The 16,263-nt window shown below is 32.6% G+C and overlaps 1 protein-coding gene across 1 annotated transcript in view; it reads left to right on the top strand.

The window, feature by feature from the left end:
* FAM135B (family with sequence similarity 135 member B) overlaps window positions 1–16,263 on the top strand; it is a 292,460-nt gene that overhangs the window by 154,561 nt on the left and 121,636 nt on the right. Inside the window, exons 9-10 of the mRNA XM_053715380.1 lie at window positions 13,503–13,658; window positions 15,360–15,433. Of these exons, the coding sequence (XP_053571355.1) occupies window positions 13,503–13,658; window positions 15,360–15,433 (230 nt within the window). The remainder of the gene's footprint in view (window positions 1–13,502; window positions 13,659–15,359; window positions 15,434–16,263) is intronic.

Here is a 16,263-nt window from a genome sequence, read left to right as displayed (position 1 = left end):
CTCTGCGCCGTATGTCTTGAAGATGGAGCCGCTCCGTGTCGGAAGGATGAAGATAGAAGATGCCTTCTGGGTGAAGACTTCTGCCCATCTGGAGGACCACTTCTGCCGGCTTCGTTGAGGACATCTTGCCGTTTGGATGAAGACTTCCCGGTAAGTGAATCTTCGGGGGTTAGTGTTAGGATTTTTTAAGAGTGTATTGGGTGGGTTTTATTTTTAGGTTAGGGCTTTGGGCAGCAATAGAGCTAAATGCCCTTTTAAGGGCAATGCCCATCCAAATGCCCTTTTCAGGGCAATGGGGAGCTTAGGTATTTTTAGTTAGGGTTTTATTTAGGGGGTTGGTTGCGTGGGTGGTGGGTTTTATTGTTGGGGGGGTTGTTTTTATTTCTTTTTCAGGTAAAAGAGCTGATTTCTTTGGGGCAATGCCCAGCAAAAGGCCCTTTTAAGGGCTATTGTTAGTTTAGTTTAGGCTAGGGTTTTTTTTATTTTGGGGAGGCTTTTTTTTATTTTGATAGGGCTCTTAGATTGGAATTAGTTTAAAGATCTTGTAATTTGTTTTTTATTTTCTGTAATTTAGTGTTTGTTTGTTTTGGTAATTTAGCTAATTGTATTTAATTTATTTAATTGTATTTAATCTATGTAAGTTATTTAATTGTAGTGTAGTGTTAGGTGTTAGTGTAAATTAGGTAAGGTTTTATTTTACAGTTAAATTTGTATTTATTTTAGCTAGGTAGTTAGTAAATAGTTAATAAATATGTAGTAACTATTCTACCTAGTTAAAATAAATACAAACTTGTCTGTAAAATAAAAATAAACCCTAAACTAGATACAATGTAACTATTAGTTATATTGTAGCTATCTTAGGGTTTATTTTATAGGTAAGTATTTAGTTTTAAATAGGATTAATTTAGTTAATGATCGTAATTTTATTTTGATTTATTTAAATTATATTTAAGTTAGGGGGGGTTAGGGTTAGGGTTAGACTTAGGTTTAACGGGTTAATAAATTTAGAATAGTGGCGGCGACGTTGGGAATGGCAGATTAGGGGTTAATAAATGTAGGTAGATGGCGGCGATGTTGGGGTAACAGATTAGGGGTTAATAAATATAATGTAGGTTGCAGCGATGTCCGGAGTGGAAGATTAGGGGTTAATAAGTATAATGTAGGTGGCGGCAATGTTAGGGGTGGCAGATTAGGGGTTAATAATATTTAACTAGTGCCCCTTGTTTCCGGCGAGCCTTCAGTCTAAAGACCACTGCTCCATAACTTGTCCGCCTGCTCTGAGGCTGCATACAGAAATCAACCCAATTGAATATGATAAGGTTGATTGACACCCCCTGCTAGCGGCCGATTGGCTGCAAATCTGCAGGGGGCGGCATTGCACAAGCAGTTCATAAGAACTGCTGGTGCAACGATAAATGCCGACAGCATATCGATGTGCAGCGGACCTGATATGCTACTTCGTATCATGTCCGCTCGCACATTAATAAATATACCCCTATATAGATAGAACTACAAATCTTAAACAATAATAGAAACCAGCAGCTATAAAGGTCCAGAAGACAAAATTACTCTCATAATTATCAGCATATTTACCACCTCAATGAAATCAGAACATAAGTAAAAATATGCGTTATCAAAGCAATGTAGTAAGTCTATACTGCAAGGGATGCCAACGATGAATGTATAAACTGAATCAAAAACATGCACAGAAAGAAAAATGGTGGAGCGTGGAGGTGCAAGATAAAACAGAATACTTAGATATCTGTATCAATGTAACACTTGTCAGATAGATTTCTACTTGTCAAACATAGGGCCAACTAACACACATAGGACTAGATAACAAGTGGCACAGTAAAAAACAATGTCAGTGATCGCAAAAACTCTGCTAGTTAAGCTTTTAGCGCTTGTCGGGTTGCGTTTGTATTATAAATGTCAAATATTTACAGTAAATACATTGTTAAAATTGAATTAAATTTGAATATTGCATAAATATGTTTTAGCATGTTTGTATCTATTTAATGGCAAAGGGCTCTAATGCACTTATATATATGTTTATATAGGTATGTGTACATATATATTAATATAATATTACTAAATTTTATTTTATATGTGTATGTATGGCTGTAAATACAAATATACACATATAAATACATTAATATCTATGTACACACATATATACACACATATAGACATATATATATATATATATATATATATATATTTATATATATATATATATATATATATATATATACTGTATATACAGACATCTTTAGCAATGTATATGTATGTGTCTCAATGTTAAAGCCCTTTTTTTCTAACACTTGAGATCTCCTATCTTTGAGCCCTTATAGCTTTTTTGGAGCAATATTTTATTGAAATAATTTTTATTAGACAGTGTTATTATGAGTGTAACTGTAATTTATTTTTGAAGTGTTTTGTAACACTATTTTGTTTAGGAAAAATAGAACCACAGCTCTGTGATCTCGGTAAAGATTAAAGCATAAACGCTCCTATTGTAATATCTGCGCAATGAAAATGGCACCTAAAAAACGTGCATGTGCAAAACCGATTTTTCTATACAGACGTGACCGAAAATACTAGTACCTTTGCATTTTAAAGTATTGTAACCCTTGCCTTTTAAGAGAGAGAAACACAAAAAAGTCTGAATGGAGTTTGCCAAAATGCATATTGACAAGCCACAGTCCTTCTAGGAGAATTTGGCCAGTTTAACAAGCTCCGTATGGAGCTTGAAGTCCCGTGTTTCTGGCGAGTCTTCAGACTTGCCAGAAACACCAGTTATGAAGCAGCGGTCTAAAGATCGCTGCTCCATAACCCTGTCTGCCTGCTCTGAGCAGGTGGACAGGAATCGCTAGAAATCAACCCGATCGAGTATGATCGGGTTGATTGTCACTCCCCTGCTTGCGGACGATTGGCCGCGAGTCTGCAGGGGGCGGCGTTGCACTAGCAGCTCTTGTGAGCTGCTGGTGCAATGCTGAATACGGAGAGCGTATTGCTCTCCGCATTCAGCGAGGTCTTGCGGACCTGATTTGCAGTGTCGGATCAGGTCCGCAAGACCTTTCTTAAATAGGGGCCACAGTCTTTTGCACAGACAAAATAATATGATGAACTGACATCACACCACCACCAACTGATGAGGATTTTAGCAATCCAGTCTGGGAGGGGGGTATTAGAAGGCTGACACCCCTATCACAGAGCTGTTAAGTACCCCAGAATATCCGGAACATTGGAGTTACATTCCTCTAAAAGAGGTGGCTTATTTAGATAAGAACAAAGTAGTATGACAAAGTCATCATAATTAGCTGAGCTGATGAAAGTAGTAGGAAGAGATAATCTATTGAATACAAAAAATCTGTGTGGCAGCTACTTAAATGATCCTCGAAGCCCCCTTTAAATAAATTTAAACACTTTGGGTATTTAATGCTCCCGCTCTTGTGCTAACTCCGCTTGAAGTAAGTTTTTTTTTTTCGTGTCCGGTAGCACTCGTAATACAACTTGAAAGTAAAAAGTTTTCACTCGCGCGATAACACAGTGCACGTAAAAAGCCAAACTTCGACTATCGAAATTGAGTTAAAATATTCCTTGATAGAAGTCAATGAAGCAAAATAAGTGGGGGAAAAAACACCTTACTTGTGCAAACCCAATCGCATAGGACATTGGCATGTGAAATATTTACATCAAACACACAGTATAAGACTTTATTAAATATGAATATTGCATAAATATGCTTTTACATGTTTTCAGCTACTTAACTGGCGAAACATGTTAGTAGGACAGAGAGTCAGGGGATTCTCATTTTAAGTAGCAATTCTGCCATATGCAGCCATTTAATTAATATATATTTCAAGTGGACCTTATTTTTGTTCTTATAATAACCCTTATATGCGGGCAGTGTCTTACAGACACTAGCGTAATACCGCGACTTAATTCTGACTGTTTGTGTAACCTCTTTAGCACATACCTCTGGCAACCGCCATTAGGACTGTGCTGTATACTGTGATGCACTTTCAATACACTTCTTATGCAAGCAATGTCTGAGTGACACTTATGTAATACCGCTATGAATATTGATTACTTATGTAACCTTCTATGAACTAATCCAGAATAATAAATATTAAATATTAGGATTCTGCTTTATAATGTATCTACAACGTACTCTATATGCGGGCAGTGCCTCAGAGACACTAGCATAACAGCGCTATTTAACCGTTCATGTAACTTCATATAAACACACTGGATAATTATGATTTGGAAATTGTACTATACTATAAAATACTCCTTACACAACCTGGAATGTAATCAATGGTTATAGAAGTACTAGTGTAATATCGCTGTTAAATGTTGATTCCCAGTACATCCACCTATGTACTTACTTAGGGTAACCTACATTACAACATTGATACAAACCTCAGTGTATCTTTAATAGCACCGTGAATGAGGGTAGTATCCCAGTGACAATAGTGACATTTTGCAACTAAGGAAACCAGACTATTACGATAAACTTTAGCTTATGACTTTCATGACTAAGTAACTATTGAGTGATCTTGATAAAAGCTTTCGGGCTGAAACGTGTAGTTGAGCAGACCTGGGCTTTGATGTACTGAACACTGAAAGATTTGTGCCACTAAGACCCCACTTTATAAACACTTCAAAGTGAACTATATGATACTTTGGATTAATTTACGTTCCACAATACGCTGATTTTAAGGATTCCATCTGTTTGATACTTTGCTGGTGTAGAGACAATTTCAAACATATATCACTCCTAAAATCTGGGGTCGTTAAGATATATATATTTTTTGGATATCCAAGCAAGTTTTTATTAGCAGTAACATCAATTCTATGAGATTATATCTATGAATTAATAGTTTTTTTATATTATAATATGTATATGAATGTTTATGTATTGTTATAAGGTGCACCTTATTTTATCTATGAATTATATTTTGGTTTCAGTTTGGTTTTAGTAAATTGCCATTAAATATATATTTTTAAAATTATTAATTGTATTTATATTTCTAAATGAATTTTCTAATTCAATATTTAATAGGACTACAGTGATACAGTGTTATATATTTCTTATATTTTTATACTTACTAGTGGTAGAGCTTTTTTAGCGCACTCTTATCCTTTGTTGTTTTTTAACTATTGAGTGAACTCAGGGTCCCAACACCACCACACTAAATCTATTAGTGTCCAGATTGATTATATTATCAGTACTGTGCATCCCATTGTAATGTACGTCCTAGACACACTCTAATGCGGGCAGTGTCTTAGTGGCACCAGTGTAATACCGCTCGTCATATTGACCGCTTATGTCATCTTGACTGCACTAACTGGGGGCAATATTTCTTTAATTTAATCCTTAATACGAACAGCGCCTCAGTTATTCCTCCACAATAGTATTTATTAACAGTCTGTGCAAACTTGGATGGAGATATATATACTCTATTTAAACTTTATGTTATAACACAGTGTTCTCTAACTGCTTATGCTATTTTCGATATATATACCCTGTAACTACTATTTGTACTTAATTTCATAACACAGGGTATTCTGTATACTACTCTCAGTGTGGGCAGGTGCCAGCGAGACTCTAGTACAATAACACTGTTATATATTGAACATAAATATTTCTTTCCTAAGTATGCATTTGGGTAGCCTGCTGATAGACATTATTATATACTTCAGTGTATTTTTTATTCCACCATACATGTGGGTAGTATCATATAGATACCAGGGTACTCCGCAATAATGGACATGTAGGCAACCTGATTTATATGATTTAGTAATTTAGAAGTGGTGGGCCTCTCCTCCTAGACTGATTTATCCGTACTTTCAGTCTCACCCCTATTGCCACGTTACACATGATTTATTAATTATGTCAGTACCCTTTCAAAGTATTTTATGCTATTAGCCAATTAGTGACTCTTAGAGGGTCAGTGACTGTCAGTTTTTCCTAGGTCCACTAATATTCTTGCTATCTATTAGTGTCTTCTGCTATTGCACCCATCTATTCTCTTCCACTGGTATCGTGATACTTATGATTAGCTGCATATGTATGTTTTGTGTTTTTAATACCAGTAGGTCCAATATTTTTAATTATACTTAATAAAAGTTCATTTTTAATTTCCTTCTTGTCATCTCCTCATATTCTACATCTGTAGATTATCCCATTTTAATTATTTGAGTTGTTGAGTACTATTAATGTAACTCTTTGTGTAGTGCAACCTTTGCACTACTATCCCTGTTCTAGTCCTTTTTGTGTACAGCACCTCTCCCCATAGGAAAACACCTACTATAAGAACATTATATAATACTCTGGAGTCACATACTATAAAGGGGACGACTCTCGGGTAGTGCCGTTATCTCCAACTTTTTCTCTATATGTATTTATGTGTTTATGTGTGTATATATGTCTGTAAATACATATATACACATATAAATACATAAATACACACATATAAATATATATATATATATACACACACATTAATTAATACATACATGTGCATCTGTATCTCAATGTTAAAGCCCTTTGCAGCCATTTTTGTTCCTTACACCTGAGACCTCATATCTTTGAGCCAAGTTAAGAGTTATAGATTGTGCTTGGCTGAAAGCTGAAAGTGCACTAGAATATTTAGCGCACCTTGAGACACTGAGGCTATTTATCAAAGATCTTTCAGACCTGATCCGACAGTGCGGATATAGTCCAAAAGACTTTGCTGAATACGGAGAGCAATACGCTCTCCGTATTCAGCATTGCACCAGAAGCTCTTGTGATCTGCTGGTGCAACGCCTCCCCCTGCAGATTTGCGGCCAATCGGCCACCAGCAGGGGGTGTCAATCAACCCGATCGTACTCGATCGGGTTGAATTGTGGCGATCTCTATCCGTCTGCAAAGAGCAGGCGGACAGGTTATGGAGCAGTGCTCCATATCATGTGTTTCTGGTGAGTCTGAAGACTCGCCAGAAACACGGGCCCACAAACTACATACGGAGCTTGATAAATGGGCCTCCTAAAGTAAACTGTAAGGGTAAAAAAGTGCACAAAAACCATGTGAAACACATTAAATACATTTTACACATACAAACACTTTTTAATAAAAATGCATCATTTTAATATTAATAACGGTTAAAAGGGATATAGTATAGTATAGCTCTGACTGGGTTGGGCTCCAATGTATATAGATATGTCTAAATATGTGTATTTTTGTATATAAATGTGTGTGTGTGTGTATACATGTGTATTTATATGTTTATATGTGTTAATATGTATGTACACACATACATACTTATATACACATATAAACATAAATACACACATACATACTTATATACACATATAAACATATAAATACACATATACATACTTATATACACATATAAACATATAAATACACATATACATACTTATATACACATATAAACATATAAATACACACATACATACTTATATACACATATAAACATAAATACACATATACATACTTATATACACATATAAACATAAATACACATATACATACTTATATACACATATAAACATAAATACACATATACATACTTATATACACATATAAACATATAAATACACACATACATACTTATATACACATATAAACATATAAATACACATATACATACTTATATATATATATATATATATAAACACATAAATACACATATACATACTTATATACACATATAAACATATAAATACACATATACATACTTATATATATATATATATATATATATATATATATATATATATATAAACACATAAATACACATATACATACTTATATACACATATAAACATATAAATACACATATACATACTTTTATATATATATATATATATATATATAAAAACACATAAATACACATATACATACTTATATACACATATAAACACATAAATACACATATACATACTTATATACACATATAAACACATAAATACACATATACATACTTATATACACATATAAACATAAATACACATATATACATACTTATATACACATATAAACATAAATACACATATACATACTTATATACACATATAAACATATAAATACACATATACATACTTATATACACATATAAACATATAAATACACATATACATACTTATATATATATAAACACATAAATACACATATACATACTTATATATATATATATATATATATATATATATATAAACACATAAATACACATATACATACTTATATACACATATAAACATAAATACACACATACATACTTATATACACATATAAACATAAATACACATATACATACTTATATACACATATAAACATATAAATACACATATACATACTTATATATATATATATATATAAACACATAAATACACATATACATACTTATATACACATATAAACATAAATACACACATACATACTTATATACACATATAAACATAAATACACATATACATACTTATATACACATATAAACATATAAATACACATATACATACATATATATATATATATATATATATATATATATATATATATATATAAACACATAAATACACATATACATACTTATATACACATATAAACATATAAATACACATATACATACTTATATACACATATAAACATATAAATACACATATACATACATATATATATATATATATATATAAACACATAAATACACATATACATACTTATATACACATATAAACACATAAATACACATATACATACTTATATACACATATAAACACATAAATACACATATACATACTTATATACAAATATAAACATAAATACACATATATACATACTTATATATACATATAAACACATAAATACACATATACATACTTATATACACATATAAACATAAATACACATATATACATACTTATATATACATATAAACACATAAATACACATATACATACTTATATACACATATAAACACATAAATACACATATACATACTTATATACACATACAAACACATAAATACACATATACATACTTATATACACATATAAACACATAAATACACATATACATACTTATATACACATATAAACACATAAATAGACATATACATACTTATATACACATATAAACACATAAATACACATATACATACTTATATACACATATAAACACATAAATACACATATACATACTTATATACACATATAAACACATATACATACTTATATACACATATAAACACATATACATACTTATATTCACATATAAACACATAAATACACATATACATACTTATATACACATATAAACACATAAATACACATATACATACTTATATACACATATAAACACATAAATACACATATATACATACTTATATACACATATAAACACATAAATACACATATATACACTTATGTACACACATATATACATTTTTGAGCCCTTTACAGTCAAATACCTTGAAAAAAGCAAAATAATTTTTATTAATTTTAAGGGCTCCATGTACTAAGCAGTCAGCGAGCTACCCGCAACAAATCTCGCGTCAAAACTCGCAAACTGATATGTACAAAGTCGTCAACTATGTTCAAACTCGCATCTTTAAAATTGCAAGCGTACTTATCCGCCAAACTTCGCTACCTCTCCATTTTTCACTGTAATTAGACACATTTGACCACCAACTCGCCAAAAAACGAATGTACTAAAAAATCTATTTGTCCGCTCGCTACAATTTCCGCTCCCACCTCGTTATTTTTGCCTCGCCACCTTTTAGTTGGCGGGCAAGGTACAAAACAATAGGAAAGTCAATCTAGACGCCAGTCTAGACATATATAAAAGGCAGTAATATCAGCATTGTACAGCATAACTGGCGTCTAATTTGTCTCTCATTTCCATGTACATAAATTGCGCCAAATTTGTCGACGGTAATTAAAGAGTAATCTATATTTTAAATTTGTATTGTATAGTTGTCAATCTTTATAATTATTTTTATATTAATATTTATATATTATCAGATCCAGATGAAGCCATATCCAAATTGTAAATAAATATTACAAAAATAACGCTCTGTTATCACTCTTCAAAAAATTTTGAACAATAATAAAGCTGTTTAGATAAGTTGAACTTTTATAGGAGCAAAATTCTATTCCCGCGACTACTATATGATGTTCGTGACACCTTGCATGTCACGTGTTAATAATTGGCCAGACAATTCAACTGAAAGTTAAGTACATTAGCTTAGTCGCGGCGAGCGAGGCGTCAAATTTATCAATAATCCGCCACTGCTCGCGGCGGGCTAGACTTGTCTATTTATTGGGGGATTATTAGTACATAGTGACAGCGGACACCATTTCGCCCGCGGCGAGTAACGGCGAGTTTATCCGCGTCTAAAATGACGGATGCATTGACGGCTTAGTACATGGAGCCCTAAATGTGTTTTTATGTGTTTTGAATAGAAATACTTTAAATTCAAATGTTCTTCACTTAGAAAAAAATGTATCTATCTATCATCTACCTATCTCTATATATATTTATATATATCAAAATAACAAGAGTATTGCATTGAGCAATGGTACTTTTTTATTGGCCTAACTATACATTTATACGATGACAAGCTTTTGGAAGAATGTCTTCTATCAACATATTTATATATAGTGTATATATAAATATATATATATATATATATATATATATATATATATAGAAACTTTTCAAAAGGAAGAGGCACTCACAGGTCTTAATATGCACAAAAGTACTTTTATTGATTCATAAGTTCAGTCAACGTTTCGGTCCTCGCAGGGACCTTTGTCAAGACTGTTTCTTGTGATTACAGCGTCTGGCAGTCAGCGGTGTAATCACAAGAAACAGTCTTGACAAAGGTCCCTGCGAGGACCGAAACGTTGACTGAACTTATGAATCAATAAAAGTACTTTTGTGCATATTAAGACCTGTGAGTGCCTCTTCCTTTTGAAAAGTTTCTACCTATTTACCATAGAGTGCACCCAGGCGCATACCACTAACAGTGAGTGCTTGGATCCCAGAATCTTGTATATATATATATGAAAAAAGACTAACAGCACTAATTCTGATTCAAATTAGATAACTTACAACACTCTGTTGGTAAAAATCTTACAGAGTGATGGTGCAGATAGATAGAAAAATGATTAACATAATTAGAAAGAGAAATTTAGGAAATTTGCTTTGACAAAAGCTAACCCCTCAGTCTATTTTGGTCTGCACTGGTTATTCAAATACAATTGTAAACAACCCCAGTTTAAAAGACACCAACTGAACAATTCACAAAGCACAATTGATTTATTAAGTTATAAATTTGTATCCTATAGAATGAATTAATTACCAAAATGTGAAAAAATAATACTAATAATATTATTCAGTGAAAACCTAAATAAAACCAAAACAAAAGGAATAGTTCCTAAATAAAACTATGATAGTTTTATTTAGGAACTATTCAATTTATTTTAGTTTTAGTACGTCACTTGTAACCTAGCCCAATATCTGTAGTGTGTGTACCATAAGCAAATATTCTTACATTTCAAGAAAAGCACATGAGCGTCAATGAGTAACAATAGTAAATACAGCATTGTATTAATTATGTTTTAATCAACAAGAAATTAATTATCTATCATGCTAGATTTGATTTGATCACAAGATCAACGTGTTCCTGGGTTTAATGCTTAGCCACAGTTCTGTGCAAAAAAACCTACTGCTGGTAGAATAGCACCATCTAGTGGTTTCACAGGGGAAAGCATTTTAAATATTCTCTTATGAAGCAAAAAAAGTATTAGTTTTAACATTCACAAGAGATGTGCATTTGTTTTTGGACTAATGCACATTCATCACAAAAATGGGGATTTTCGCTTTGTTTTAACAAAATGAATATCCGTAGAATGCACCTTCAAAAATTAAAGAAATTTACAAATTCTGACAAAATTTGTCAGCATTTATTTGTTTACTATTTTTTGAGGGGTTTAATACTTACCTTGACATGCTCTCATTAAGGTAAGTATTGTAGCTACAGGCTATATATATACTGTGTATATGTGATATGGTCTGAGGAAGGGGAGTGTGTCCCCAAAACGTCACGCTTTAAAGATTAAATTCACTTATTAAAAGACCAGTGAGTGCCTCCTTCTATTTATATATATATATCATATTTTAATGTCTTTAAATTACTGATTTTACATTAACATTTTTTAACTACTATGCAAGGCAATTTTTACAAACTAGTTTTGAAGGTCAAAGACAAATGAATTAAAGAGTTAGACAAAAGCCACACCCCCAGAACCAGAATAGTTGTGACTGCGTGAGGACCCAAGTGGTGGAGTTTTGAATAGGGTGTGGGCACAGCTAACATCCTGGGGCAGAAAACATACTGGAAAAGGTGTGGTCAATGGTTTGAAACCATCTTAGCTTTACCTCTAGTTAAAGCTTCCATCCGTTCCCTTGAGATGACTTGTGGATGATAAGTTAATGCATAGGGTTTGATTAACTGTCACAATGGGTTTGGCAGGCTTCTTTCCCAGGTGCTGCAAATTTGTTGTCTGGAAAATAACACAGTGAAAAAAGTGGGCATCTAATTGTTTCATTCCACCTTAGACAGTGGGACCTTCTTAGCGAAAGTTTTCAGCATCCTATTGTTTGATTTCTTGTTGGAGAGTAGGAGTCACTAGTTCCAGTGTGGTCTAATCATCTGTTTCTATTCATGATCATTTTTGTCACACTGTACTAGGCAAGCCCTTTAATATATTTATTTCTGTTCTAGTTATCTTTAGTATTTTCCGTAGGTTCCCATTTTGGTTTAGCTTAATTACTAACAAGCATTTCACTAGGTGTTTTACCCAGTTCAGTATTAGTAAGTTTCTTGGTTATGTAGAGGCAAAGAAAGAAAAAAAAAAAAGAGATTTTTTTTTAAATTTAGGCATAAACCACTCTAAAGTTATGATGTACATTTATCTATGTGTTAATTACATTCTTAAACTAATCTCTATTTGCTTACCCCACTGGTGAATAAAGTCAAGTATGAGAATAAGACAGTATGTGAGTGCACTCACCTGCGTATTACTCCCTGATGTACACACAAAGGTCCCTTTCCACTTAGTTATCATGTGACATAAATTGCAACAAAATCTATAAAGTAGAAAAAACTATGTATTGTACTTTAGAAATAACTGGTTAAGAAAGCTCATAACTATGTTTGAACTGTAACTCTAGATAAGACTGTGGCATTCCCTCAGTAACTGACTGATGTAACTTCTGATTGGATTTGCTAAAATAAATATGTCTACCTTTCAGTCAAAGAGGTGATTTGTTTTGAGACTTTTATATTAGTACATTTTTATATAAAATCCTTTAAAAATGAGACTCCTGTATTAAATCCTGAAATATCAGCCTGCTAACCCTGTGTGCATTTGTATTGAGAATATATAAACAGATATAACCCTATGTAATAATTTATGTTTAGATGCTAAATACTCCTGAGAGGATAACGGAACAGATAAGTAAAGACGTAGCTTGGCTTTGCTCTCAGATCTTGGTTATGTGGACCCAGTTTTTGGAGACCGTTACCCTACAGCCTGATGTAACAGACTACCTCACGCAAGAACACCACACTTTAAGGGTAAACACAAATTTATATTGGTTTTATTGTATTCTTTTTTTTATTTTACCGTTTATTGTAATTTAAATTCAACTAATTATCAATTGTTTAAAAGGAAAAATTATTGGGGAGACAATTTTTCTTACAACATTTTTTTTTTTTTAATTCACCACCTGCTTAAAGGGACACTGTACCCATTTTTTTCTTTTGTAATTCAGAAAGAGCATGCAATTTTAAGCAACTTTCTAATTTACTCCTATTATCAATTTTTCTTCGTTCTCTTGCTATCATTATTTGAAAAAGAAGGCACCTAAGCTTTTTTTTGGTTTCAGTACTCTAGACAGCACTTTTTTATTGGTGGATGGATTTATCCAACAATCAGCAAGGACAACCCAGGTTGTTCACCAAAAATGGGCCGGCATCTAAACTTACATTCTTGCATTTCAAATAAAGATACCAAGAGAATGAAGAAAATTTGATAATAGGAGTAAATTAGAAAGTTGCTTAAAATTTCATGCTCAATTTGAATCACAAAATAAAATATTTGGGTACAGTGTCCCTTTAAGCCAAGCAAAGTGGTTAAACAATTAGTTAAACGGACATTCTGGTCAAAATTTAAGTGCACATAGATGAATTACATCTTTGCATAGAATCATATTTGCAATATACACATATTGGTAAAAATGCTTCTAGTAAGAGTTATCACTGTTTTAATTGTTAACATTTTTCTCTGCACGTGCCAGTGAAGCGTAGCTAGATATTCTCAGTGCACCAGCATTTAAATACTGCAATTGCAAAGAGCACCAGTGGGACTTGTATCATGTCAGCAATTAATACTTTGGGGGATATTTACTAAGTAGCAGATGCTGCTTTGTCTGCGCGACTCGCTGGAAACAGAAGTTAAGAGCAGTTAGCGGCTGATTGGCCACGAATGTGCAGGGGGTGGCATTGCACAAGCATTCCAGCTGCTTGTGCAATGATACATTTCGACAGCGTATGTCGGGCGGACATGATTTGCAACAGCGAATCATATCCATCCGCCATTTGATAAATCGGCCCCATTGAGTTATTACCAGGTGGTATAAGCACCTTAGGCTGTCTGAGCAAGTACTGTGTTTAAATTGCTGGTGCACGGTGCATACTTAAATACACTTTAAAAACAGCTATAGCTTTTACTAGACATTTTTGCTAATACATGTATTTTGCAAAAATGCTTCTATTCAAAACTGAAATGTATCCATGTGGGTTTCAATTTTGTCGGTAATGTCCCTTTAAAGTTATGCGCTTGGCTGTTCTTCAACAGCGATTGGTGGTTCCAAGTATGATCCTTTTAATTGGCTTGGCAGCCATTTTCTTCTCCGGGACATCAAAACATTGCACCTGGTTGTTCAATCTTGCAAATGTTAAATGCATAGTTGAAAATAAAGATGCTTTATTTAAAATAATAATAATAATATGTCTGTTTACACTGGATTTTGGGGTATCATGGTCTCAGCCAACAGTAATGTGAAAACTAGCCAAGATTGCATAACTTTGCAATATTTCTAGGTGATATTAAGGAGACACTAACAATGAAAAAAAAATATTATCTATCATTATATTTTTTATACCATTTTGTCAATTAAATTAAATTAACCTATTTACATAATGCATGAGAGTTTTATGTACTTTATTGCATTTGTTAAGCCTCCATTTTGTTTTCTTTATTAATTTACTAATTAGGTAAGGAGATTTTCGGAAGCTTTTTTTTACACTGAACATGAAAAATCAGCAGCTGTCACATTTCAGGAAAGTGTGTAAGTATGGAGAGTATGTCCTACCTAACATATCTATATATTAAATGCCTAGATTACATATCTAAGGGTAATTGATGCTGTTATTGTAAATGTATGTGCATTTATGTATTCATACAATAAAAATTGATTGTTGACTTGTGCATGCAGTTAAAATGTTTTATATAAAGGTGGGAAAGGCTTTTCTGTGGATAGGAAAGGCTTCATAAAGTCTTTGTTAGTTGATTGATTCCAGCATCAGCTATAAAGTAGATCAGCTTCACTTTTGTTCTTGGTCAATCCTAACCTATAAAAAAATAATAATAATTATAAAAAATATATATATATATAGTAGCACCAACTACTAGTTTAACTTTATTTAAAGGGACACTAAACGCAATTTTTTTTCTTTCATGGTTCAGATAGAGCATGGAATTTTAAGCAACTTTCTAATTTACTCCTATTATCAATTTTTTGTTGTTCTCTTGCTATCTTTATTTAAAAAGCAGGACTGTGATGCATAGGAGCCGGACCATTTTTGGTTGAGAACCTGGGTTATGCTTGCTAATTGGTGGGTAAATGTAAGCCTCCAATAAGCAAGCGCTATCCATGGTGCTGAACCTAAAATGGGCTGGCTGTTAAGATTTACATTCCTGCTTTTAAAATAAAGATTGCAAGAGAATGAAGAATAATTGATAATAGGAGTAAATGAGAAAGTTGCTTAAAATGTCATGCTCTATCTGAATCATGAAAGAAAAAAAATTAGGTTCAGTGCCCTTTAAGCTTATTCTCTGCTACACTGATGAAACAGTAGTTAAGAAGCAGCGTTTGGCTGTGAATGTGCAGGGGGCATA

The sequence above is a fragment of the Bombina bombina genome, chromosome 5 (assembly GCF_027579735.1).
Source record: "Bombina bombina isolate aBomBom1 chromosome 5, aBomBom1.pri, whole genome shotgun sequence".
Classification (NCBI taxonomy): Eukaryota; Metazoa; Chordata; class Amphibia; order Anura; family Bombinatoridae; genus Bombina; species Bombina bombina.
Note: the sequence above shows the minus strand (reverse complement) of the source record. Positions and strands in the feature narration are given on the sequence as shown.